At 41.7% G+C, this 27193-nt stretch overlaps 4 protein-coding genes and 1 pseudogene across 4 annotated transcripts; 3 read left to right on the top strand and 2 right to left on the bottom strand.

The window, feature by feature from the left end:
- The first annotated feature begins 79 nt into the window (after positions 1 to 79).
- Positions 80 to 8510, top strand: LOC128309216 (uncharacterized; annotated as a pseudogene).
- Positions 8511 to 13069: 4559 nt separating this feature from the next.
- On the top strand, positions 13070 to 14341 carry LOC128309214 (putative nuclease HARBI1). Its single transcript, XM_053045597.1, has 4 exons — positions 13070 to 13214; positions 13270 to 13702; positions 13763 to 13907; positions 13986 to 14341. Exons 1-4 carry the CDS (start codon positions 13099 to 13101, stop codon positions 14246 to 14248), a joined length of 957 nt encoding a protein of 318 aa, XP_052901557.1. The 5' UTR covers positions 13070 to 13098; the 3' UTR covers positions 14249 to 14341.
- Positions 14342 to 14419: 78 nt separating this feature from the next.
- On the bottom strand, positions 14420 to 15292 carry LOC128309178 (uncharacterized). Its single transcript, XM_053045571.1, has 2 exons — positions 15001 to 15292; positions 14420 to 14932 (listed from the first exon to the last, which is right to left on the bottom strand). Exons 1-2 carry the CDS (start codon positions 15184 to 15186, stop codon positions 14420 to 14422), a joined length of 699 nt encoding a protein of 232 aa, XP_052901531.1. The 5' UTR covers positions 15187 to 15292.
- A 7817-nt stretch (positions 15293 to 23109) lies between these two features.
- LOC128309177 (uncharacterized) lies at positions 23110 to 24248 on the bottom strand. Its single transcript, XM_053045570.1, has 3 exons — positions 23403 to 24248; positions 23196 to 23261; positions 23110 to 23136 (listed from the first exon to the last, which is right to left on the bottom strand). The coding sequence occupies exons 1-3, from the start codon at positions 24246 to 24248 to the stop codon at positions 23110 to 23112; spliced, it is 939 nt and encodes a 312-aa protein (XP_052901530.1).
- A 544-nt stretch (positions 24249 to 24792) lies between these two features.
- LOC128309224 (uncharacterized) lies at positions 24793 to 25845 on the top strand (the record flags this gene model as incomplete). The annotated part of the gene is made up of 2 exons (XM_053045601.1): positions 24793 to 25638; positions 25780 to 25845. Coding segments are annotated over exons 1-2 (912 nt in total), but the record flags the coding sequence as incomplete, so codon positions are not given.
- Between the last annotated feature and the right edge of the window lie 1348 nt (positions 25846 to 27193).

Genomic DNA, 27193 nt, shown 5'->3' with positions numbered 1-27193 from the left:
TGGAAAACGCATCCCTCGATCTGGTTGGTCCATACGGTAGTGTTGTTGACAGTGCAATAGAAGACCAATAAAAGCTACCATGGAAAAGTATGTATAGCCCACATTAATGTAAGACAACAGTCCACATGTTCTCTATTCCATTTTTACAGCACACAAAGCAAAGTTGTATTGCTAAAAATGAATAATGGAAAATATGTTTTATCCGCAAAGCCTCAAAGTGCAGCGTTCGCGCCTATGCGTAGGCTATCCGCATTACGTACATTTGGTAATTGGGTTGCAGGAAGTTCGTGATATAGTATTAGTATTAGTATGTAAGGCACAATTGTAATTACGGTACCTGAAATACAGGAGTCTAAGTCGAACCATCAAGGGAATTACACGCAATTTGTTAGCTATCGAAACATTGGTCCTTCGAACCGGATATGATAATTAGGATATTGGATCCAGCAGAACTATCCTAGTTAAGTGTAATCGAGTGGAACGATTTGGATTCAACCCGTTGAGAACTTGGTGTTACGTTTAGTGTGGTTGCACGGTAGCTGCAAGGACCGATAAAGGTTGAAACTGATCATCGTGAAAACGTGCTCGAGAACATTGACCTCTTGCGGGGTCAACCGAGATCATTCTACGTGAGTGCCGGTACGCGTGTGTTACGTTGTCCCGTGGAAGTGACGTGGAGGTAGATCAGATCAATCGGTGAAGCAACCAGATTAACACCAGTGCGCGAGATAAAGCGAATTTATCCGACCGCTTGTAATCCGTAATAAGTGGTATTTTGTGCGTGACGTACGCGCAACGATAGAGGTGGCGGAGTGTGCGTGAGTGCAAGATCTGTGTAAGCGGCAGAGGTCAACCATTGCGTAGCGGAGCTACAGTGTGGTGCGCACAAGTGGAAGTTTGCGAAATTGCAGTACTTTTCAACGTGACGCAAAATGCCCGTAACAACGGATAAAACTGTGCGACAGCTTACTAGGGTGTACAAAGATCGCTTGGCGAGTATAGAGATTTTTGAAGAGTTTGTGAGAGAGTATACCGATGAGGATCTACCGCAAATTGGCGGACAGTTAGCGTCTTTGGAAGAAGCTAAAATGGCGTATGAAAAGGCTCGTGAAAAACTGATAATGGACTATGACGAGTGTGATGAACAAGCCTTATTAAAGGACAGGAAGCAATTTTACGCCAAATATCATCAGGTGAAAGGTTTCTTGCTAGGGAAACGAGAAAGTACCGAACATAGACCTATCGCGAACAGTACAATGGCCAACAACTCGACGGTTAATTCACAAGTGCGTCTTCCTAAAATCGAACTTCCTGTGTTTAATGGCGACAGTACGCAATGGATTAGCTTCAAAGATAGATTTACGGCAATGGTGCATGATGTGAGTGAAATATCGAATACGATGAAGCTGCAATATCTGTTGGCGTCACTGAAAGGAGATGCAGCTAGGTTATTCGATCACGTCCAGTTGGTGGAGGAAAATTACGACGCTACGTGGCAAGCGTTGTTAGATCGATTCGATGACCAAAAGATGCTGAAGAGAGATTACTTCCGGGCCCTGGTGGATCTTCAACCGATGGCGGGACCAACTGCTCAAGAATTGACCCGCATTGTCAACGAATCAAAGCGGTTGATCCTAGGCATGGAGCGTTTAAAGGAACCGGTAGCAAACTGGAACACACCATTGTCCAGTCTGGTAAGATACAAGTTTGATGAAGAGACACTAATGGCCTATGAACTGATTGCAGCGGACCAGAAGGCTGACATGTACACCGAGCTGCTCCAGTTTTGCGAGAAGAGAATAAATATTCTGAACAGCAGAAACAAAAGTAATAAGATCGATACGAAGCCGCCAATCGATGCTCATCAACACGACCGGTCTACGCAGAATAAGGCAATGGCAAACCAACGACGAGCATTTATACCCTCCGTAGCATGTGCAGCACAGTCTCAACGCGATGTTTCAATGGAGTGTCTGGTGTGCAAGGTTAATCACCCTATATCGAAATGCGACAAATTCAAAACCCCAAATCGCCAGATTTGCTTAAGCAGCCAATTTGGCAACGCTAAAGATCGATCTTTAAGTAGGTCGTTTGCAGTAGATAATCAGCCTTGAAGTTCCGCGAATTTTTAAGCAACCTTTAAGCAGCCCTCGGCCAAAACGTCAAAAAATGTGAATGCCTGACTACACGGTGGAGCTGTTCATATTTATGGCTTTATGTTTCTTTTTTCTTATTTATTATTTATCATTTTATGAGAATCGAACCTAGGGGTTTTCAGAGACAGCAGAACAACTACTTTACTAATTCGGCCATTTAGTTTTATTACGTCACACCCTACAAAATACATATATAAATGATACCAATCTAAATTGAAAAAGTTAACATTTTCGTGTACACAATAACACAAAACAAACGAATGCCACTTATTACCACTTTCAATCGGCGGGTGCTACGAACTTTGCCGTAGTTTGTGAGCCTTAATCACAGAAGAGTATGCGCTACGAACTATGTTGCTAATAGAATAGAACTAATAGAAACCTCGCGATCGCAAGGATATGATGACTGGAGTACATAAGGAGGACCCTCATCCTTAATCGTACGCATGAATCAGATGCGAATTGGAATCCAGCACGTAGATTTAATACACCTTTACGCGGATTAAAACCATTTTATTTTCACTTACAACTTCCCGAAACGGATGGCATCGTTTGCGGAGCCGTCATTTGACAGTAGAGCTATCATATTGTAAACAAAGTTCCAATGAGTACCGTGTGCTTCCTAAAGAACCGCATAGTTCCGCCGGGAACCTTTAACCGACTACTTTGGAACTCAATAGTTCCATCGTGCGCTGCGTGCGGTTTAAGCAACCCCAAGGTTCACACACGGTTCGCTTTTTCACTAAACAGCCCTCTAGCTGCGTTATGGTTCGATTTCAAACGTTTCAGGCTACTTGGGACCTTACCAACAACAGAGCGTCAGAGGATCGTCAGAGAGGGATTGTTGTGTTTTAAGCGCCTCGGCAAACACCATCAAGCCAGATTCTGCAAGTCAAGGGTGAATTGTGGAATGTGTAAGAGACGACATCATACGTTAGTGTGCAACAGTGAAAAGGAGCAAGAAGTGGCCAAAGTGAACACACCTATTACCGCCATTTCTTATACTGCAGTAGGCCCTAAGAAGATGATTTGGCTTTCGACAGCCCAGGTCTTAGTATACAACGGTGAAGGTAGCGAAGTGCCGGCTAGAGCATTGTTGGATCAAGGGTCTCAGTCCAATTTTATAAGCGAGGGATTGGTACAGCAGTTGAGGTTGAAAAAACGTAGAATCCATAAACCGCTATCCGGGATAGGACATATGTCCCTGAAGGCAGAAAATATTGTGACGGCAACTATTAAGTCGCGAGTGTCGGAGTTTGTTGTCTCTATTGACTGGTTGGTCCTGAGCAAGATAACTGCCAATTTTCCGGCTCAGACAAGGAGAACGGGGTATTGGAACATCCCCAAGGAAGTGGAATTAGCGGATCCACTGTTCTACGAAAGCGAGCGGATTGATTTGTTGATCGGAGCGGAGTTGTTCGCTGAGCTCCTTCAACAAGGACAACTAAGATTAGCTCCTCAGTTACCCACGTTGCTAGAAACAAGACTTGGATGGATAGTGATCGGCAAGGAAGAATGTATGCAGGAAGATTCGAATGATGAGCTTGTATGTTCTTGTGTGAATGAAGAGGACCTCGGAGTTTTGATGGAAAGATTGGCAAGTTTGGAGGCAGTTCCTGAAGAGCGCGTTTGGAGTATCCAAGATGAAGAGTGCGAAGCTTTGTATCTGAAAACCACGCATCGCAACGAAGAAGGCAGATACGTAGTAGAGCTTCCGAAGGTTTCGAATTTTGAATCGATGCTTGGAGATTCACGATCAACCGCGTTAAGGCGTTTTAAAGCAATTGAATGGCGTTTAGAAGGAGATTCCAAGCTTGAGGCCGCATATAAGGAGTTTAAGACGGAATATGAAGGATTAGGACACATGACAAGAGTGTCTACGTATGATGAAGTCGTCGCTGTAGATGATGGGCCACATTTCTACTTACCTCACCATGCTGTATGGAAGGCAGATAGCACGACCACTAAGTGTCGAGTCGTATTTGATGCGTCGTGCAAGAGCAGCAGTGGGTACAGTTTAAACGACATTTTGTTAGCCGGGCCGCGGTTGCAAGATGATCTCGAGTTGATTTTGCTGCGTTTTCGTTTCTGGCCTGTGGCGGTGGTGGCTGATGCTGAGAAAATGTACCGCCAAGTATTGGTGTCGGAGAAGGATAAAGAACTACAACGAATCTTATGGAGAGAGAACACCTCAGAACCTATTTCGGTATATCGATTAAATACGGTCACGTATGGAACTGCTTGCGCTCCGTTTTTGGCCATACGTACGCTGAGGAAGGTTTTCGAAGATGAAGGAAAGAGGTTTCCTAATGCAATGAGGTGCTGTAATGACTTCTATGTAGACGATCTGCTGTCGGGTGCAGATACCAAGGAACAAGCAAGTAAAGTGGTAGAAGAGTTGAGTAATCTTCTAAATGCGGGAGGTCTGTGCCTTCGTAAGTGGGCCTCCAATGAACCAGAAGTGCTTGCTAACATACCACAACAACATATCGCAAAGGCAGTGCATCACGAGTTGGCGATTGAATCTAACAGTTCGATATCAACGTTGGGATTGTTGTGGACACCTACAGTAGACAGCCTGCAAGTTCAAGTACGGGTACCAGACAAGGAAGTATGTACAAAACGAGAAGTTTTAGCTAGTATAGCAAGGATTTACGATCCTCTAGGCTTCCTTGATCCGGTGAAGATGAGGGCCAAACTCTACATGCAGCACATTTGGAGGTTGAAGGATGAACAAGGAAAACCGTGGAATTGGGATACTAAGCTGCCAACAGAATTGCTCGCGGAATGGCAAACGTATTGGTCACAGTTGCCATTACTGGCTGGAGTGAAGTTTCCGAGAACAATCATAGCCATCGAGGCTAGTAAAATTGAATGCCATATATTTTGCGATGCATCGGAGAAAGGTTACGGGACTTGCGTTTACATCCGTAGCTATTCATCACCAAATGAAGCGACAGTGAGGTTAGCGGTTTCGAAATCGAAGGTGGCACCGTTGGCACAAAGGTTAACCATAGCGAGACTAGAACTATGCGCAGCACTCCAAGGCAGCAAGTTGATTGAGTTAATCAAACGAGCGTTACCTGTATTAGTATCAACTACGTTGTGGACAGATTCAATGACGGTTTGGCACTGGATAAGCTCGTCACATAATGATTGGAAAACGTTCGTGGCGAACCGTGTATGGAAGATCCAGAAGCTCACAGAAGGTTGCCAATGGAGACACGTTCCAGGGAAGGAGAATCCCGCTGATTTGGTGTCTAGAGGTGTTGATCCACAAGTTTTCATCGAGGCTCAGTTATGGTGGTCGGGGCCATCATGGCTTTCTCTATCAGAAGACAGTTGGCCAGAGGTTCCAAGTAAGGCCAGACTGATTCCTATGACGGGTGAAGAACGAGCAAAGGTGATAGTAGTGTCTTCAACAAACGAGGAAGAAAGGTTTAGTGATCGTGTGTTTTCGCGATATTAACTATATATCGCGTGCGTATACGAAACTTCGCAGAGTGGTTGGATATTGTTTGCGATACTTGAATGCCTTACAAAGGCGTACGAAGGCACCAGAAGCAACAGAGGAGCTCACGACATATTTAAGCACCGAGGAGCTGAGGAAGGCGGAAGTAGCAATATGTCGACTGGCACAAAGGGAGATATTCAGCGATGAATCGAAAAAGCTGCACCAAAAGGGATTGATCCCACGTTCTTCGGCATTATGGGCGTGTAATCCTTATGTGGACGAAGACGGATTGATTCGCGTGAATGGGAGGCTGAAAAATGCAAAGCTGGATATGGCAATAAAGTACCCTATTGTCATACCGAAGGATCATCCGTTGGCAAGAATGTTAGCAACACACTACCACCTCAGCTTGTTACATGCAGGGCCACAATTGATGCTGACATCGTTGCGGCAACGGTTTTGGGTGTTAGGCGCAAGAACAATGGTCCGGCGAGTTCATCGGCAGTGTGTACAATGCTTTAAGTGTAAACCGAGAACGATTGTACAATCCATGGGAGATCTTCCTACATCGCGAGTGACGGAAGCGCGACCGTTCTCAGTAGCTGGCGTGGATTACTGTGGGCCAGTTTATATAAAGGGGAATTCACGAAAGGCAAGTCCTACGAAGGCTTATGTTGCCGTCTTCGTTTGTTTCGTCACACGTGCTGTTCATTTAGAACTGGTATCAAACCTCAGCACTGCTGCATTTATCGCTGCGTTACGGAGATTTGTATCCAGAAGGGGTCTTGTAGCTGAACTTCATTCGGACAACGGGACTAACTTTAGGGGAGCAGCCAATGATCTAAAATCCCTGTTTGATTTGCTTAAGTCATCTGCATTTCAGGAACTGGTACATTCTTGGAGCACCGAACAAGGCTTGACATGGAAGTTTATCCCGCCGGGTGCACCTCACTTCGGAGGCTTGTGGGAAGCGGCGGTCCGGTCTATGAAGCATCATCTGCGACGAGTGCTTGGAGACAATTCCGTCTCCTATTAGGATATGACCACGCTTCTGACGCAGATTGAGGCGTGCTTGAATTCCCGTCCGATCACACCGATGTCAAATGACCCTTCGGATCTGGAAGCGTTGACGCCAGGTCATTTCCTAACCGGGACGAGTTTGCAGCAAGTTCCGGATGTGGACATACGAAATATTCCCGAGAATCGTTTAAATCACTGGAGAGCAACACAACAACGATTGCAACACTTCTGGGAACGATGGCGTGTGGAGTATTTGCAACAACTACGGTCGAGAAATAAATGGAAGGGTCTGGTTACGAAAATTCAACCTGGGATGATGGTTATCATACGCGATGATAATGTTCCACCGAATAGCTGGCCGTTAGCGAGAATCACGGAGATTCATCCAGGGAAAGATGGAATTGTAAGAGTAGCCACGTTACGCACGGCTAACTCAGATAAAGTCAAGAGGCCAGTAGCTAAATTATGTATACTTCCTTTTGAAGAGGTTGAAGAAGACAATGCGAACGAATAGAGAGGAATTGAAAAAGATAGTTTTTTTTTTGAATTGTTAAAAAGGGTAATTTTAAGGTGGTCGGGATGTTCGCGCCTATGCGTAGGCTATCCGCATTACGTACATTTGGTAATTGGGTTGCAGGAAGTTCGTGATACAGTATTAGTATTAGTATGTAAGGCACAATTGTAATTACGGTACCTGAAATACAGGAGTCTAAGTCGAACCATCAAGGGAATTACACGCAATTTGTTAGCTATCGAAACATGCAGGTAAATCAAATTAAGAAATCCCGTCTGATTAAATTTTGGAACGGTATACATATTTTATTTTGTTTTGGTTATTGTGTTTCAGCTCCTAACCCACAACCGAAGCTACATACAAACTTAGTTTCACAAATATTTGGAGAATCCAATATATGCGATGACGACAATATAGAAAATAGTTTTTCCGATTCCATTTCGCAACGACACAACCGCAATGTACCTCTCCGTCTTCCCGCAAACATCAAACGGCTACCTATGGCATCAACATCCAAACTACACAGTTCTATTGGCAGTACATCACATATAGAAATGGACTCATTAAATCAAAAAATAGATAGTAATGGAAAAATTAAATCGCATTGAACAACGACAACAGCACCATAAGAACGATTGCAACAAAAAGATGAGGTGCTTTGGAGAAAAATCAAAGCATCATTAAAGCCAAATTGGATTTAATTTTAGACAAGCTTTCTCCTCGGTCGGGATTGGTACCAACATCTACATTCCAATGGGAAGCCATTAACACCAAAGAAAACTTGGATGAATTTGAACAACAGCTTGGAATGCTGGATTATAAGTGTGGCGAAGACGTGTAAACTCTTCTTCATACGTCTTACGCACACACATCGTACGCACGCACCGCGCCTGTTACAACAGCACTAACAGTAACACTACTACTAACGATTAACCCTGATGTAATAAATAAGTCAGTATGCAAGTGACCATTAAGCGAACAACATCTATCCTTCGACTCTCATTCCAATACCGAAAAGAGATAGAATAGTACCCCATATAAGCAAAAACTACACGATTATTTGGAATGCCAACTCCCAACTGATAATTCCGAAGAGAGGTTACATGAGGCAATGGATCTATTATTCGGAAGGGCATTTGTGACGGAGATGAGCTGGACGGTTATCGGACATCCAAATAATAAGATACCCTTGTGTACATATGTAAATATTTTAGCTTTATTTAAACACATCGGAACGTTCCACGGAGTGACTCCAACACAACAAAAAATTAAACAATTCTTCCAAAATAAACTGAAACATGCTGGCCAAAGGCTGCATCTTCTAGGCAAAGTGAAATCCTCCCACCATCGACACCGACAAATGTAGGGTTTAAGTTTAAGTGTTAAGGAATGTTTTTTGCAATACTTTTCATATTTTTATTTTTTTATATTATCCATATTCATATTTTTTATTTACTTTTCATATTTATAATAAATCCAATGTTTTATCATAATTTTATTTCTCGTACGAAAGTTTCCTTATTAACAATTTTAGTGTTAAACTAGGTTAGTTAAAGTTACATTCAAAATAAATTACTTGATAGTCATTTTTTCTTAATGTTCAAACAGAATGTAAACTCAATGTAATACTATAACAATGATATATAGTGAATTAAACAAAAACAACCAGAACCTACCGGTTTCGGTTATGTTTCTTTTTATTAAAAATAAATTGTGTTACAATCTATCACATATTATTGTACTAGCGTATGTATCAAGGGAACAAAACAAAAATCATTTTCTTGAGAGAGAGGAATCATCACCTATTCCAAGGTTATTATAAGAAAGATGGTGATTGAATTGATATTCTTTTATTCCCCCTCAATTCAATACTTCTAATAAATCCAAGTTAGTTCTATGCTTTACGAAACTGGCTTTTGGTAATCCTTTTGTCATTAAATCAGCTTGTTGCTCAGCTGAAGAAATATACTTCAAGACAATTTCTCCGCGTTGTATCTTATCCCTGACAAACAAATGCTTTACACTCATATGTTTCAGTCGTCCTAGATTACGCTCTTCTTCAGCTGCATGTATTGTCGACTGATTATCCTCATAATATGTAACAGGATTACAGAAGTCACATCCTAAATCGATCAAAATTCTTTTCAACCAAGTTCCTTGGCATACTGCCTTCGTTAGAGAAATCATTTCTGCTTCTGTTGATGATAAGGCAATTGACTGTTTCCTAGTCAGCCAGCTAACAGTAGCTCTGTATACCTTAAAAACGTATCCTGAAAGTGATTTCCTATCAAGCTTATTATTCGCCCAATCTGCATCCGCATATGCTTTCAAAATTTCATTTTCCTTATTTCCGTTGTATACCAATTTATAATCCAAAGTTCCTCGAATGTACCTCAACACTCTTTTTAAATGCACCCAATGCTCTTCATTAGGACTGCTTTGAAATTGGCTGAAATAAATCGATGCAGCACATAAATCAGGACGTGATGTTAATGCAACATACATTAAACATCCTATTAACTCGCGGTACGGGTCATCGATTCGTTTAGCTTCTGTTCCCTTTTCTAGGTTTAGATTACATTCCATAGGTGTCGCAGCTGGTTTGCATTCGTTCATATTGAACCTCAGTAGCAAATTTTCAAGAAATGTTTTCTGACTGATAAAAAGTAACTTCTTTTCCTTACATCGCATTATATTCATGCCCAAGAAAGTCTTTATTTCTCCACTATCGGTCATTTTAAACTTTTCTGAAAGTATTCTTTTTACCTTCTTGATCGCTTCTAGATTTGCACCTACGATGACTAAATCATCTACCTACAGTATTAATAGTATCCGCTCTAAACCTGTTCCACTCATGTATAAACATGGATCGTTAACACTGGGCAAGAATTTTATACTCTTTATAAATTCATCAAATTTTACATGCCATGCCCTGGAAGCCTGTTTCAAACCATATAATGATTTATTAAGACGACAAACAACATCTTTTCCGAAATTATACCCTTCTGGTTGTTCCATGTATATTTCTTCGCTTATTTCCCCGTTTAAAAATGCAGTGCATACATCCATTTGATGAATATGCCACCCTTTATAGTTTGCTACTGCAAACATCGCTCTTATGGTATCTAATTTTGCGACCGGGGAGTACGTCTCCGAATAATCAAAACCTTGTTTTTGCGAAAAACCGCGAGCTACTAAACGTGCTTTGTATCTTTCGTTTTGTTCATTATCCTTTTTGATTTTAAAAACTCATTTACATGAAATTGTTTTCCTTCCTTTTGGTAATTGAACTAACGACCACGTTTTGTTTTTCTCGAGAGAACTCATCTCTTCACTAATCGCTCGCTTCCATTTCTCCCAATCGGGTTTTTTTTTCGCTTCTACTAAAGTATTCGGTAGATCGTCAACGAAATTAGTTGCACTAAATGCAAAACCCGTATATTCAAACTCGAAATTTTCGTGCCAACCGGGTGGTTTCCGTTCTCGGCCAGATCGACGCTGCGGTGTTTCTACTATCGTATGTTCTTCAGGTTGATCGAGCTCTACTTCTTCCACGCACGAACCGAAACTGTCGTCTACAGCAACCGTGTCGGATGCTTCGCCAGGACTATCAATTATTTCATTCGGTGTATGCTCTCTATCATCCTCATTGTCAGAGTCGTCCCAATATGCTTGAAAACGAGAGCTTTCTGTAATCTTTGATCTCTCATTCAATCGCGATGCTTCGGCGCACTCTGCAAAAACAACATCTCGTGCCACGATGATTTTCTTTAGCTTGGGGCTCCAGATGCGATAGCCACAAGGTGCATAACCGACAAAAAGTCCTTTCCACGATTTTGCATCTAATTTCTTTCTACGTTCTTTTGGTACGTGAACATGCATTTGCACACCAAACACACGCAGATTTTTCACGTTGGGTTTAACATTTTCCCAAATCTCATAGGGTGTCTTTCCTTCTAATGCACTCGAAGGACTTCGGTTTGCCAAATACGCTGCGGTCTCAACTGCAGTACCCCAGAAATCTTTTCCAATACCACTGTCACTAAGCATGGAGCGAACCTTTTCTACCAATGTACGGTTCATACGCTCGCTTACACCATTTTGTTCCGGGGAATAGGGTATTGTCCACTCTATTTGAATTCCTTGTTTCGAACAAAAATTCACAAAACTATCGTTTTTATATTCCCCTCCGTTATCGCATCGGATTCTAGAAATCTTTTTACCAAACTTTGCTGTAACGATTGCTTCATATTCTTGGAAACGTTTGTTCACTTCACTCTTATTTTTCAGAAGAAAAACCATTGTAAATCGACTCCAGTCGTCAATAAATGTTACAAAATAATTTGCACCACTTTTGTCCTTGGGGGTGACCGGTCCGCATACATCGGAGTGTATCAACTCCAACAAACGATTCGATTGTTTTTCTTCCCGCGAATGAAACGGTTTCCTTGTTTGTTTACCTTCGTTGCAGGCTTCACAATACACTTTTTCGTTCCCGAGGCGACCTTTTTCTGTTATGTTCATTCCACGAATCATTTCACTATTCACCAGTTTCATCATATTTCCTGCACTGAGGTGACCGAAACGGCGATGCCATACCCACCTGGCAAAATCCCACCCATACATATACAAAACCTTCTCAATAATTTCTCAATACCTTCGCGAAAGGCGTCGTTATTGAGAAGGTTTTGAACATGTGTGCGTGTTCGTGTCCCTCCGACGTTCGTGTCCTCTTCGGGTATCGAGACACTTCTTTCCATGTGTTAGTGTTAGTTTTCCCTTCCATTTCTTTCGTTCTGTTCGGCGACGAAGGAAACACAGTCGATACACAACACTTGCAACACGAAATAATTAATTTTATTTTTAATATAAAAATATTTGTTACATCACTTTTACACTATTTTCACTGCACTTTGAACAACCAAAACCAAGAAATAAACGAACAAAAATTTTCACTATTACGGCTGTACGAAAGCAGCCTTCCTTCGCTGTGCACATCACTGTGCGGATGACGCTTCCAATGACGCCGTCGGTCGCTCCTGGAATCGTCGTCTGAAACACAAGGAATCAGAAAAAATGATATTAGAAAAGGTCCCAAACATTATCTTACACTTTATCTTACCTTATGCAACATGATGCACTAATATTTCACTGCTCCACGACCGACTTACAAGCGTCCATCTTGCAAGCTGCTTCACCACAGCTGAGCACAACATTTACCGACGGCCTCACGGACTGTGTGCATGAGTGTGTTCTTCTTTCACTTTCGATCTTTTCCGATCGCGGTTGCAATTGCCACTACACATTGACAAAACGAGTAAAAAAACACATCCGTATTGCTCGATACGGTAAATTCGACACCAACACCAGAGCAAACGCGCTAAATTTCGTGTCCGTACAGCAAAAACCGAAGGCAAACTTCGGGAAATGTCATATGGGTAGTTCAAGATTTCTTGGAATCTGTCCACACGAATAAAATGCCTCACGTGTATTGTTTTCTTTAAATTGTATCCAATACAATTTTCCACAAAGTTCGCCTTTCAATATTATTTTTCCTCGATCGTCTAATATCTTCACGCAATGATGTTCAAAAATCACTTTGAACCCGGCGCTTGCTACTTTTCTAATTGATAGCAAATTTGTTGGTGCTTCTGGTACGTACAATACATTTTTTAATGTCACCTTTTGTTCGTTTTCACCATAATGAAGCACAATTGGTGGAATCGCATAAGAATACTCGATTCGATTTCGATCGAAGCAACATTGTCGATCGAAATCGAAATCGACTCGAAATCGCTATCGCATACGGGTTTTCGATTTCGATCGAGAAAATACATGGGATCGACTAGTCGAGCAGTTTGCTACCTGTCAAATTGATGTTTGTTTACGTTGTGAAAAGCTTGTTCAAGGTGCAGTTTCTATTATCTCCACTATAAATACATCGAATTTAAAGAATGATTGCTTCAATTTTGCTATCGGAAGCTGAAAATAGTCAACCAGCTGTTGAATTGAAGAATTATCGTCGAAACTTGCGAAAGAAATTGGACCCTATGAGTTTAGATGATTCCGCGTAAGTACGCTGCATAACCATCATCTAGCCGTATTGTACTAGTTTGTTTTTGTAGTTTTAGGAACAACTTCAGAATTTCTAAGCAGTTATTTATAGATATTCTTCGAAAAATTACACCTATAATAAGTCCCAAACATAATCGAGGATTGACTGCTAAGCAAAAGCTGGCAGCATCTTTAAAATTCTTGGCACAAGGTTCATACCAGCGGGGTGTTGGAAATGATTTCACAGTGCCGATTGGACAATCCACATTTAGTGAAATCTTCGAAGAAACGTTGTGTGCTCTAGAAAATACACTTAAGCACGTTATTACACTGGAAATGACAGAAGAAGAACAAGCTGATGCACGTAGATTTTTTTACGAAAAATCGGGCATTCCTGGAGCTGTATTGGCAATAGATGGAACGCATATCCGAATAACAGCTCCACATGAAAATCCAGTAATGTATTACAACCGGAAAGGTTTTTACAGCATGAATGCATTATTGGTAAGCATTTTTTTAAAATTTAGTTGAATTAACATTGAATAATTACAATGTTTATTATAGATATGTGACCACCGAAACATCATTCGATATGTAAATGCCAGATTCAGTGGGTCGAACCACGACGCATTCATATTCGACTCCAGTCCAGCAATAGAATATTTTGAAAACAAATGGAGGAATGGTGAAAGAGTGTTTAGGCTGTTAGGTTAGTATAACAAAAAATAAATTAAACCAGTATGTATTGTTTGAGTTAAACTTATAGATTTTTCATTTCGCATTCTAGGAGATTCTGCATATCCGACCAAACCATGGCTTGTGAAACCTTTCGCGAATGCTCTTCCTGGAAGTCAAGAAGCAGAATTTAATACCAAGCATGCTCAGGCACGTGTAGTTATTGAAAAAACTATTGGCATGCTAAAAGCAAAATTCAGATGTCTTAACGGCGAAAGACAATTGCGCTATTCTCCAACTAAAGTTGTACGAATGGTAAATGTTTGTTGCGCTTTGCATAACATTTGTATTCTTAACAGAATTCCAGAAGTTTAATCTGCGAATATGTATTGATAGTAACATTTATTCGATATAAATTCAATTCAATGATATAAAACCAGGCCAATCTACCAATGATAAAAACTTTCAATTTAATAACCTTTTCTTTTGTCACTTGAAATACTACGTTAGTCAATACAAGTAACTGTTGAACTATTGTTTCGTAGATTAATCCTTATTTCTTTGTTTCATGCATTCCAAAAGTTCCTTTTGAAAATTGCTAGTTGCTTCCACGGATATTTTCATCAAGGACACAATTTCAGTCAACGAATTAGCAATAGATTCATTTTGCTCTATCAGAGTCTGTTGGTAGATATCGGGTTGTTTTGGATTAAAATTTTCTTGTTTTCGCTGATGTTGCCGTATCGATGATGTTGTAGCTTTCGAAGCAGTTGCTTCTTGGTCCAACCGATCTATTGCGTATGCTGGCTCGGCTTGCCTGGATATTCCACATGGATCAGCGATAGTTTTTTCCTGTTGGTCGCTACTGCACTCAGGTATTCCTACACAAATAGTGTCTTTTGCTCCTTCCACATTGGCCTTTATATTTGTGACATTTAAGATACGCTCCTCGATATTGTTTAATCTTATAGCCAGTGGAATACCACCTCCGGTTTTTTTCTGCTCGCTTCGCATTAGAGAGAACTTCTTCTTGACGTTCGATTTCTTGTCAGTCCATGTCTAAGAAAACACAAAAGATACATACAATTAAACACACATATCATATGCAGATTGCATGCAATGCGTACCTTCTTCCAAGAATGACTATCCTTTGAAGGACCCAGACTGTTGAGTTCCAAACTAACTTCACCCCAGAATGCCGTGGGATTGGTACAAATTCCCTTGGCAGCATCAGGGTTTTTCTCCATGATTTGCACCAACCGTTCAATTTGTTCCTTCGTTATACGAGACGTAGCGTTTTCGACTTTTTCCATGATTGACGATTGAACTAAAACTGTATTCACTTAATTTAACTGTTACGTTCTTCTTAACCGTTTACGAGTTCCAGCAGATCTTCAGAGTTCCTTCCTCGTCTGAGTTCGAACGATACTGATGTTTGATACAGTCATGCGCTGGCGATTTTAAAATAAAACCGTTCCCGTACACTGGATGTGTGTATGTGTTTCGCTTGTGCACTATTTTTTCGTAAATTTCTTTCAAACATTCCCTGTATCCCTATTCTTATTCCTATCCTTCCCCCCCCCCCCCCCCCCCTTAGGTCTCGAACTTGTTTGTCATTGTATCTCAGACTAATTGTTCTCCATCGCCCACATTTTTGGCCTAGTCTTGTTCCCCTTGGTTTTTTGTCTGGGCGTACCTACACACAAAGGCTGCATTGTTCTCATCCTTTCATATAAACCTGGCAATTTTTGTTGGATTGGTGTGTTTCGTACTAGATAACGCTCTTCCAGATGTTCGTCAGTTTGTGTTGTTAGACATATTTTTCTTGGTACACTCTTAGTTTTGCTGACATGACCTGGTCACCAGTCCGTCTTGTTTAGTCCTACCCGACAAAAAACGTATTGTTCTCGTCCTGTCTTGAACTGTCCTATGATAGTCAACCAAAATTATGTTAAACCGTTAAACCCCGAAAGTCTCGGACAAAACAAATATTCTTAAATATCACTACTCGAGAAAGTCTTGTGCCTGGTCTCTTGTCTTGTGTGTCTTGTAACGGTTCTTGTGTATGGTCGTGCACTAGAGAGCGTTAGTTGATTGAGCGGTTGTCATACTGGCTAGAACTGACTAAACCTTTTCGTATGATTTATATAAAATTTATTGGATTAATTTATTTTTGATGTTTTTGAGTATCTAGTAACGGACTTTTCAAGATGGAAATAAGTTCTCCACATAAATGAGCACCAGTTATAGAAGTGATTATTAAAATTTAGCAAACAACGGTCAAAGGGTTTAATATTATTCTCCCTCGATGCCTCAGAATCTAGGAAGTTCTGGTCATCACAAAGCAATAATTCATTATTGATTGTTACAAAAAAAATGATCGTAGAAACAGTTCCTGTCATTTGGCCGTCTTTTAGCCTTTCTTCCTTTTCTGAACCTGAATAACCCACCATGCTGTATAGGTTTTTTTTCGTTAGAACGGCCTGGCCGTATCGACTTATTTTTACCACGTAGCTGAATAGTCAGTCCTTGCTACGGGGGTTTGGTCCGGATGGGATTCGAACCGGTCCTTGTCGTGTCAGCGGTCGGCGCCAGTACCAATACACCGGCTCGGTGGTATAGGTTGAAATGAAATAAAAAAATATTTAATAAATTTTTTATTTAATTATTTTTTTCCTCGTTAGAGCGAACTGGCCATATCGACTTATTTTTACCACGTAGCGGGATAGTCAGTCCTTGCTACAGGAGTTTGGTCCGGATGGAATTTGAACCGGACACCAGTACCAATAGACCACCGGGCCGCCTTAATTTTCGTTTTGTTTTTGAATGGAAAATGTTTATTTTTTTATAATTATTTTTTTTAATATTTTTAAAATATTTCTAAGAAATATATATAAGGTTATTAATAACCTACCTTTCTACATTGATAAATTTGATTAATAATGCTCTATTTAATGCTAAAATGCTTCAAATTCACAAGTGAAAGCTTTTAGCGCAAACGTTCACTGGCTTTCGATAGCCCTTCAGCCTGTCGAAACGATTTCGATCGATACAGAGCGTTCGCGATACCAATTGTCGATAAAATTGTCGGGCTAGAGTCTGAATAACGACCCCCCCCACTCACGAGTGACCATTTTGTGCGGTTTGAGTGAACTAGGGAGCCTTCTCTCTGCTCAAATTTCGGGGGATAATTCACGGAGACTGCGTACGTATTTTAGGCGGTTGCGTTCTGCTTTTTTTTTATTCCCGTTCGAAATGGCGGTTGCGGTCAAGCGATCGGTGCACGGTTCGGATTGCATTATTTGAATAAACTATTTTTCGCGTTGCGCATGCACCGATGCTGATGCGGGTGCGTTGTTTTTTATTAATTAACATTAAATACACAGTCCGGAAAGAGTTGCGCACTGTAAAAATAACATTTTTGTTTGATTTTAAATATATTTCTGGCATGTTTGCCGTCATAAACGATGGTTTAAAAATTATTTTTCTTCCATTATTCCGTCAATACATTCCATGTAGGTATGTTTGCAAGCGTTTTAACTTGCGACACTGATTGTTTTCTCTCTTTTATGTGTTTGCCTAATGGGTTTCATGAATTCTATCAGGTAAGTTACGTTCAAAACCGCCTTACCGTGGATTAACGTAGTGCATATAATATTGCACAGGCATGTTTAATGAATTATTTAAAGTTTATCGTTTAAACAGTAATTTATCGTCCGGCTTTATCACCATTTCGATGACATGTAGGTCCATAATGGAGTGGAGGATTACACATTGATTCTTCGTCCGGTATCGCGATATGGTTTGGGAGGGTGGCTGTCTCGCTACCGATCCAACTTGGATGTTCTCTACTTGTATTGTATCATGTAGTCGAATAGTCTGTTCCTGCTGTTCTGGGGGACAAGAGTCTGGATGGGATAGTGTATCGATAGTTCGCAACCATAGCTTTAGTTCGTTGGAGGTCCTGTGCGGATTTAAAAGCCCTGGGGATGCGGAAGGTTACTATGGAAGATAATGGAATGCATAAAATCATTATGCAATAGAAGAGAACGCGGAGTATTTCGTGGCGTGGTTGTTCGTGGTAATTGTCTTAAAGGTTTTTTGTCTTGCGCTTCAGAGTGTTCATTCCAAAAGAATGTGTGCACCTGAATATGCTGGTATGATACTGCTAGTTCGACGTAAAGGATTTCCGAGTATATTTTATAAAATTATTTCTTACTTGTTTGGACCATTGCTTCACCATACAGGGAGAACGAAACGGCCTCGATCTTCATCTTTGAATTCTGTTGCAATTTACGGCCACAGCTGTTGCCGGGTAACCAGTGCAAGGCTTCTGTTTGACACTAGATGGAAAAAGATAATCTAGATGCCTGGTCAGCTTAATCTGACGAATCCGAAATGTCCAACCATGTGAAGCTTCTTGATTTCGGTAAGATGCCTGTCGTTCGAGCAAAACCTTTGAAGTAGTTGGACCGTCTGTTTACGAAGGACCTGATACAATTCGACTGATGTCGTCTAATGTTGAATGTACATAATATGATAGCTACCAAAGGCTAAGCTATGATGGATTGTCCACTAGGCAGCAGGGAGCTCCGGGAATGGAAAATCATTAAAATGTAAAGTTCTGTGGCTAATCCATGATGATGTACATCCATAGCGTAAAAACTCCCACGTTTCGTTAGCTCGCTTAGTGGAGAAAGTCAAAATTTTGCTCAAGGCCACCCGCCACCGTTTAGTCTATCTACCGATGAATTGATCACTGCTTTCACGATGTTTTACCATTGCCTAGCAATGGCAACGTCCTTCATTGTCTACGTTGTGTTGCCTTTATGTTTAATGTCTGGATTGTCCGTACATTATTTTTAACGGTAGCTAATATTAAGATTCACAAAAATGCACGGCACTATATAGCCACGACACTATTGGTAACGTCCACTTGCTCGCGCGTTGACTTAAGGACTGTTAGGTCTATCCTCTCCTTCCTTACATCCCCTCATCATCAATGATGATAACTTGTTGATGATGATGTTTTACTCATTTGAACACATTACACAGAAGGGATATATAAAAACAGCCCATGTACGTCCAAATCCAGCTACATTATGCGCATCTCTAACTCCTCGTGGTAGCTTGTAGTACAATTTCATTTTTTTAAGTGCAACCAATTTCTTGATAATTTTGTTTAAAAGTTTTGAGTTTTGGTGCTCGTGCATGGCTGTTTCTTTCTTCGAACAAGTGTTCTAACACGTTTCAGGGTAAAGCATGTGGTTGACTTACTAGACTTAATTTTGCCACGTAAAAGGAGAGTGCTTGCTCCTTGCTACTATGTTTCCTTTGTAGGAATCATTATGGACAATTTATTAAATCAGGCTAACAATGGTTTGGTTTAGAAAGTAAAGAATAAAATTATACCGTATTACACGAATGAAAATAAATCAGGTTTTGGCTTTGTGCTGGTGTATCCTTCTGAACACGAAGCTTTGCATAGTGAAGAGTATCTAATCGTTCATTTAAAAAATTAAAATAAAATCTCAATCATTCCTTTCCTCAAAAACACAAACACATGTGCTAAAGCTAAGGCACATAAAGCACCGAAAGCTTGATCAATAACATTGTCATTAACATTGATGCAGACTGGTAAAGGGCGAGGTTACTTCCAATTGTAAAACCAAACGATACAAGAAGCATTGATTCAAAAAAGCTTCTAATGACAGTCTACAGAAGCTACTAGGTGCAACAATACCTTATTATTAAACTTAACTTGTAGGTTTATTCTGTAGGAAGGTGTTATCGGTGATATCAGAGCATGAGTTGCTGAGGTCGGCTTAAACAAATAAACCCTTAAGAATATCATTCAATGGCTGCGAATGATCAGGAAGGATGCCTGCCCCACGTGCCACACGTGGTTTGTAATGTCCAAAGGCTAGATCAAATGAAGCAGGACTTTTGGCAGCTTGGATTATAATGAGCGTGAGAAAATATAGCCAAAGATCAAATGATTTTCGTTCGATCGATTTTAACTAATACACCAATGTCGTATGGGTAGCAACCGTTACGGTTAATGAATATATACATAATAGAGTCTAATTATCTGATGGACACTGATGGACGCATACGTAGACGCTAACGAAACGCAGATTAAGACATACCGAATTCGTATCGGAGTTATAATAATTGTCAAAGACAGTGCACACTACTTATATGGGATCAGCTTGACCAAAAATAGTCCTGTAGCGAGTAGTCCGGATTATTTCCCGCTGTCTTAGCCTTAGTCGTCTAGGGTGCAAAACATTGATAAAACTAAGAAAACTTTATTGCGTCAATTTCGTTACCGATCAGACCAGCAACAAACATACACTGAGCCGTCGTACTTCCAGTGGCTGGAGTCCCAAATGCAGGCAACGTGAGGCATAAGTTGGGCGTGAATCGTTGGCTCTCTAGGGAAGAAGTATGATGGCAAATCACGTAGCCTTACGTAGAATTGTTTCGATGCCCTGGCTTCAGATATGTGTTGAAGGGTACCAAACAATGCTTGCGTACTCTAAGATAGAAGGAAGATAAAGGATTGATCGACTAGCCAGATAGTTATGGTGTCGTATCGGAACAATCAGTCTTGTTGCTCGCAATAATTATGGATTCAATTATCAATTACTCAATAATTATAATTATTAACGATACACATGCAACAGATGTGAATACTAGGTTCGAATAATTTATTGTAATATTTTACCGCGAGCCTGCGAGGCTGCTCTTATATATTTAACTTAAAAAACACACTTTGCAAAATTGCAACGCAATTAAATGGCACATTGCGCAGGTTTAACGGTGCTTTCATGAACGGTTTCAAAAAGTGACACATCGACGAAAAGAGAGGTTCGTGAGTTCCATCATGCTATCCTCTTTATTCAGGCTGCGAACAGAATCAAAACAATATCAGCATGCAGCCTAAATCAAAGCAAATCATTTCAAACTTAACAATGTATTGTATTTTCTTGCCATTATCAAAAGAAGTTCTACAAGTAGTGAAACTATTCCAAAATCGGACCAGTGTTTCAGTGTACATCTGATCACAACTCTTCTCCATACGAGCGTTTATTCATTTATCGCGAGCCAGTGAGTAAACGTCTACAAACCCGTTGGGTACAAGGTATGTTTGTACGGACCACAACACAACAACCCGACGCATCCTTTTATACCCGGCTGTATTTATGCTTCTTTTTAGCGTTGCAGCTTAAATCGGCAATCCTGTATCTGATCTGAAAGTGTATCTAGGGCAGCGGGCGTCACAGCTGCAATCATTGGGCCGGCAGTTTGCTTAATTTTGGACACAAACTTCAAGCAGGCATTCTTCAGCTCTGCGACGCTGTATCATTTCTTCCGTAATGTATTGGAACATTTCCAATATACCACAGTGGAACTACAGTCAGCCGTACCATCGATCAGTATAGTGTAAGTTTCAATATTTCGATACAGTAAAATGTACCCGACTAAAGATTGAGTTATACCTCTTGCAGATCACATGATCCAATCCCTTTTCCGGACACAAACAGGCGATCAATGAACCAGCGCCTACAGAGTGACTACAGGATTATTATTTGGCGTAGTGCTTAGTGTATCCGGTTGGCAGACGACGACGGCGCTTGGTCGGAAGCGGCTACGAGGAATCCTACACCAGGTCAAGACCGTGAAGCGCCTAAAGAAGGAAGCAAATGTTTAGTGCTCGTGCTCGTTTACGTAACGCTGCGTCGATTATTATATATAGACGATAGAAAGACTAAATTAAAATTTGGGTTTACAGTTGTTATTTCAATAAATTAATTAATACTTACGATCGAATTGCGGTCTACAAAGCTTCGTTTTCCTACCTTACAAATGCCATTTGCTAAATGATTTGAATACAATTTACAGGTGATGCTAATAACCGGTAAGTATAAGCATAGGTTTTACAAGTCCATTTGAAGCTGCTACACGGGTTATTTGATTTTTGCTGGAGCGGATAGGAATAGACAAAATAGCTTGAACTACATCGAACAGTCGAACAAACTGTAAGTATTAATTGTTAGTGAAAATGTTGGTAAAATTTATTTTTTCAATACCAGCACGTTATCGGTAAAGTGTTTTTCATTCAGTCTATGTATTCAGAATTCGTATTGCAAATATAGGAGTGCATATGATCGTATCAATACGGATCAGTTCGTAATTCGTAGCTTGTTCGATCAGATCGCGTTTGAGTGTGGATTGCCAACGTGGAATGTAGTTGCTATGGTTGTGGAATGTTTCGAGAGCACAGGTTGGATTTGTTACGCATTAGAAAAATTGTTTCTATCATACACTGACAAACCGGTAGAGGCTTGCTTACCATCATAGATCCTGCTTGAAATGCTATCGGAAATCTGTTCTCCAATTCAATACACCGATTAATGGTCCATAATTTGCTTTTCACTGAGGAGATGAGAAAGCATATGTATCACAAAGTGGGACCGTGGCTATTGAAGCTATACTAAATGAATATTTGTTTTTTTTTTTCAAAGCTTTTACAGTGGGGACAACCACACCGATACCCGAGATAAGTGATGAAGGTTTACAGGGGAAGGATTGTTATGAACTCGAGATAAAATTGTTTCAACTGCTTGGCAGAAATGGTGCAGCTCAATTGCTCAATCAAGTGCCTTCGATGCGCTAGCAGGATGATCCGATGCGTTTGTGGATGAGGGAGTCTGCTTACGTAGCGGCTCAGATGTTCACCGATATAAATGCTTGTTGTGACATTGATGCAACGATGCATAAGAGAAAGTGTGCTTTTTGTTATTGGACTTTTGTAACTGGTGGCATCTTACATGTTAACACTCGTGAAGAACGGGCACGTCAACATTCAGAGCTTCAATAAAAAAATTGTTTGTTAATGAGTTGTTAACGAAATAGTGTTGTGAGTAGGTTAGTGTAATAGCAAGTGTTTTTTTTTTTTTTTTTTTTTTTTTTTTACAAGGAGGGGAAACCTTCCAAAGGCTGACACGTGTAACGGATTGCGGACACGTAGTGGGGGATTCACAACTTTAAGAGTTGCGGGACCGCCCTAAAACCCAACTCCTTGAGCCATTTTGCTTAAGCAGGGCTGGCGTCAACCGACTAGCATATAATCCGTTCCTGAATAGAGACGGAAGCAATATACTTACCGTGTTATGCTAGTTATGTTGGTTTGCTGTTAGTGTGCAAACTGATTAACCGGGGGGGTTACATCAACCGATCGCGGATATGATCCGTGCCTGAATAGAAACGAAAGAAATATTAGAATTGAACTGTTGATTAATATGCTGCTACTTACCGGATGATGGTGATTGTCCTGCTGTTCGTGTGGATGCTGGTGGGTACGTAGGCAGACGTCAGCCGACTAGAATGCGATCCAATCCTGAATAGTTTGTTGAACACAAAAATTAACATTTGATAAACCTCATTGCTCAGAACAATTTTGATACTTACTGGATGATCAACACGTTTCCCGTGCAATGACTGCAAGAAGGGCCCCAAATACATCGTTCTCGTGCTCTTTGCGGAACATGTACTCCGCAAAGTAGCCCTCCAACGATCCTTGAATGTTGGTGCCCTTCTGCTTTAGGAAGTGTTTCAGCCACCGCCACACATTCTCAATTCGTTGGGTGTGTACATCACCCTGGAGCGGATCCACGAAATTGTATGAATGGTTGACGGTGGCGTGATCGTATCCCAACCCGGTGAGTCCGTTGTAACCCGCCCAGCAGTCGGAAAGGATCCGCGTTCCAGGTGCCACGTGCCGTTGGATCAGCTCGTGGAGCACAGCCTGGGTCCGGGCCTCCACACGCTCCAAGAAAATCTCGCCGGTTTCCCGGCAAATACCGCCAACCAACCACTCCTTGTTGGCGCTGCTGATCCGGCCGATGTTATATTTGCGGCGGACGACCTTCGTCTCGTCTACCTCGACGGTCATCCCTGCTCCGCCGATTTGTCGTGATGTTCGATCAAACTCAAAATCGAACAAGAAATCGCGGAGCAGCCTGAACCACTCCAGGACCGCGCAGCGGCTCAGCCCGGTCTCGCTCATCGCGCGACTCACGGGGGACTTTGCCGCCCACTCGTAAAACAAACGCGTCAAAGTAGCCAAGCTACTTTTCGCGTCGTAAAATATCGATGCAGTCCGGATACTGCAGGTAGCCGCACACGCCTTACGGCGGCACAGCCACTTCACCCGGTCACCGGCGGTCACTTTTTTTAGCTTCATGGCTCCACTGCACTTCGGGCACGATTGCTCGCGCTTCAGGAGCCCCTTGCCCTGCAGCCACTCGATCCCTCGCAGTGGATCCTCAAACAGCGCACTTAGTTCACCACTGTTTTTTATTTCCATCGTGGAAATCGTATTGAAAATTGGTGTAGCGCTTAAAAACGGCCAAGCAAAAATGTTGACACAGAACCACAGAACACACGCGCTGTCAATGTTTTTGCCAGTATGAACTTTTGGCGCTTTTCCGATTTACCTCAATCTAACTTACCAATACCACCAATCCACCCGTACCGATTTAGTAAACTTGCTGGTATGTGTGCCATTTGCGCACCTACACATACGCAATTGCACTAGTAGGATACTAGAACGACAGCAGCATGAAACAAAGAAACTCATTCATTCTGTGCAGCACCTAGCACAACTAGCTCCTATGCTACTAGTGCAATTGCGTATGTGTAGGTGCGCAAATGGCACACATACCAGCAAGTTTACTAAATCGGTACGGGTGGATTGGTGGTATTGGTAAGTTAGATTGAGGTAAATCGGAAAAGCGCCAAAAGTTCATACTGGCAAAAACATTGACAGCGCGTGTGTTCTGTGGTTCTGTGTCAACATTTTTGCTTGGCCGTTTTTAAGCGCTACACCAATTTTCAATACGATTTCCACGATGGAAATAAAAAACAGTGGTGAACTAAGTGCGCTGTTTGAGGATCCACTGCGAGGGATCGAGTGGCTGCAGGGCAAGGGGCTCCTGAAGCGCGAGCAATCGTGCCCGAAGTGCAGTGGAGCCATGAAGCTAAAAAAAGTGACCGCCGGTGACCGGGTGAAGTGGCTGTGCCGCCGTAAGGCGTGTGCGGCTACCTGCAGTATCCGGACTGCATCGATATTTTACGACGCGAAAAGTAGCTTGGCTACTTTGACGCGTTTGTTTTACGAGTGGGCGGCAAAGTCCCCCGTGAGTCGCGCGATGAGCGAGACCGGGCTGAGCCGCTGCGCGGTCCTGGAGTGGTTCAGGCTGCTCCGCGATTTCTTGTTCGATTTTGAGTTTGATCGAACATCACGACAAATCGGCGGAGCAGGGATGACCGTCGAGGTAGACGAGACGAAGGTCGTCCGCCGCAAATATAACATCGGCCGGATCAGCAGCGCCAACAAGGAGTGGTTGGTTGGCGGTATTTGCCGGGAAACCGGCGAGATTTTCTTGGAGCGTGTGGAGGCCCGGACCCAGGCTGTGCTCCACGAGCTGATCCAACGGCACGTGGCACCTGGAACGCGGATCCTTTCCGACTGCTGGGCGGGTTACAACGGACTCACCGGGTTGGGATACGATCACGCCACCGTCAACCATTCATACAATTTCGTGGATCCGCTCCAGGGTGATGTACACACCCAACGAATTGAGAATGTGTGGCGGTGGCTGAAACACTTCCTAAAGCAGAAGGGCACCAACATTCAAGGATCGTTGGAGGGCTACTTTGCGGAGTACATGTTCCGCAAAGAGCACGAGAACGATGTATTTGGGGCCCTTCTTGCAGTCATTGCACGGGAAACGTGTTGATCATCCAGTAAGTATCAAAATTGTTCTGAGCAATGAGGTTTATCAAATGTTAATTTTTGTGTTCAACAAACTATTCAGGATTGGATCGCATTCTAGTCGGCTGACGTCTGCCTACGTACCCACCAGCATCCACACGAACAGCAGGACAATCACCATCATCCGGTAAGTAGCAGCATATTAATCAACAGTTCAATTCTAATATTTCTTTCGTTTCTATTCAGGCACGGATCATATCCGCGATCGGTTGATGTAACCCCCCCGGTTAATCAGTTTGCACACTAACAGCAAACCAACATAACTAGCATAACACGGTAAGTATATTGCTTCCGTCTCTATTCAGGAACGGATTATATGCTAGTCGGTTGACGCCAGCCCTGCTTAAGCAAAATGGCTCAAGGAGTTGGGTTTTAGGGCGGTCCCGCAACTCTTAAAGTTGTGAATCCCCCACTACGTGTCCGCAATCCGTTACACGTGTCAGCCTTTGGAAGGTTTCCCCTCCTTGTAAAAAAAAAAAAAAAAAAAAAAAAAAACACTTGCTATTACACTAACCTACTCACAACACTATTTCGTTAACAACTCATTAACAAACAATTTTTTTATTGAAGCTCTGAATGTTGACGTGCCCGTTCTTCACGAGTGTTAACATGTAAGATGCCACCAGTTACAAAAGTCCAATAACAAAAAGCACACTTTCTCTTATGCATCGTTGCATCAATGTCACAACAAGCATTTATATCGGTGAACATCTGAGCCGCTACGTAAGCAGACTCCCTCATCCACAAACGCATCGGATCATCCTGCTAGCGCATCGAAGGCACTTGATTGAGCAATTGAGCTGCACCATTTCTGCCAAGCAGTTGAAACAATTTTATCTCGAGTTCATAACAATCCTTCCCCTGTAAACCTTCATCACTTATCTCGGGTATCGGTGTGGTTGTCCCCACTGTAAAAGCTTTGAAAAAAAAAAACAAATATTCATTTAGTATAGCTTCAATAGCCACGGTCCCACTTTGTGATACATATGCTTTCTCATCTCCTCAGTGAAAAGCAAATTATGGACCATTAATCGGTGTATTGAATTGGAGAACAGATTTCCGATAGCATTTCAAGCAGGATCTATGATGGTAAGCAAGCCTCTACCGGTTTGTCAGTGTATGATAGAAACAATTTTTCTAATGCGTAACAAATCCAACCTGTGCTCTCGAAACATTCCACAACCATAGCAACTACATTCCACGTTGGCAATCCACACTCAAACGCGATCTGATCGAACAAGCTACGAATTACGAACTGATCCGTATTGATACGATCATATGCACTCCTATATTTGCAATACGAATTCTGAATACATAGACTGAATGAAAAACACTTTACCGATAACGTGCTGGTATTGAAAAAATAAATTTTACCAACATTTTCACTAACAATTAATACTTACAGTTTGTTCGACTGTTCGATGTAGTTCAAGCTATTTTGTCTATTCCTATCCGCTCCAGCAAAAATCAAATAA

The sequence above is a fragment of the Anopheles moucheti genome, unplaced genomic scaffold (assembly GCF_943734755.1).
Source record: "Anopheles moucheti unplaced genomic scaffold, idAnoMoucSN_F20_07 scaffold_24_ctg1, whole genome shotgun sequence".
Classification (NCBI taxonomy): Eukaryota; Metazoa; Arthropoda; class Insecta; order Diptera; family Culicidae; genus Anopheles; species Anopheles moucheti.
This window is presented reverse-complemented; position numbering and strand designations above follow the sequence as displayed.

Bases quoted from the DNA above. Each gene is read 5' to 3' on its own strand.
- LOC128309177 (XM_053045570.1), bottom strand. From the start codon at position 24,248: ATGGAAATAAAAAACAGTGGTGAACTAAGTGCGCTGTTTGAGGATCCA. The intron at 23,262-23,402 runs GTATTTGGGGCC...ATCGCATTCTAG, and splicing joins GCAAAGAGCACGAGAACGAT to TCGGCTGACGTCTGCCTACG. The intron at 23,137-23,195 runs GTAAGTAGCAGC...GTTTCTATTCAG, and splicing joins AGGACAATCACCATCATCCG to GCACGGATCATATCCGCGAT.
- LOC128309214 (XM_053045597.1), top strand. From the start codon at position 13,099: ATGATTGCTTCAATTTTGCTATCGGAAGCTGAAAATAGTCAACCAGCT. The intron at 13,703-13,762 runs GTAAGCATTTTT...TGTTTATTATAG, and splicing joins ACAGCATGAATGCATTATTG to ATATGTGACCACCGAAACAT. The intron at 13,908-13,985 runs GTTAGTATAACA...TTCGCATTCTAG, and splicing joins AAGAGTGTTTAGGCTGTTAG to GAGATTCTGCATATCCGACC.
- LOC128309178 (XM_053045571.1), bottom strand. From the start codon at position 15,186: ATGGAAAAAGTCGAAAACGCTACGTCTCGTATAACGAAGGAACAAATT. The intron at 14,933-15,000 runs GTACGCATTGCA...GTGTTTTCTTAG, and splicing joins ATAGTCATTCTTGGAAGAAG to ACATGGACTGACAAGAAATC.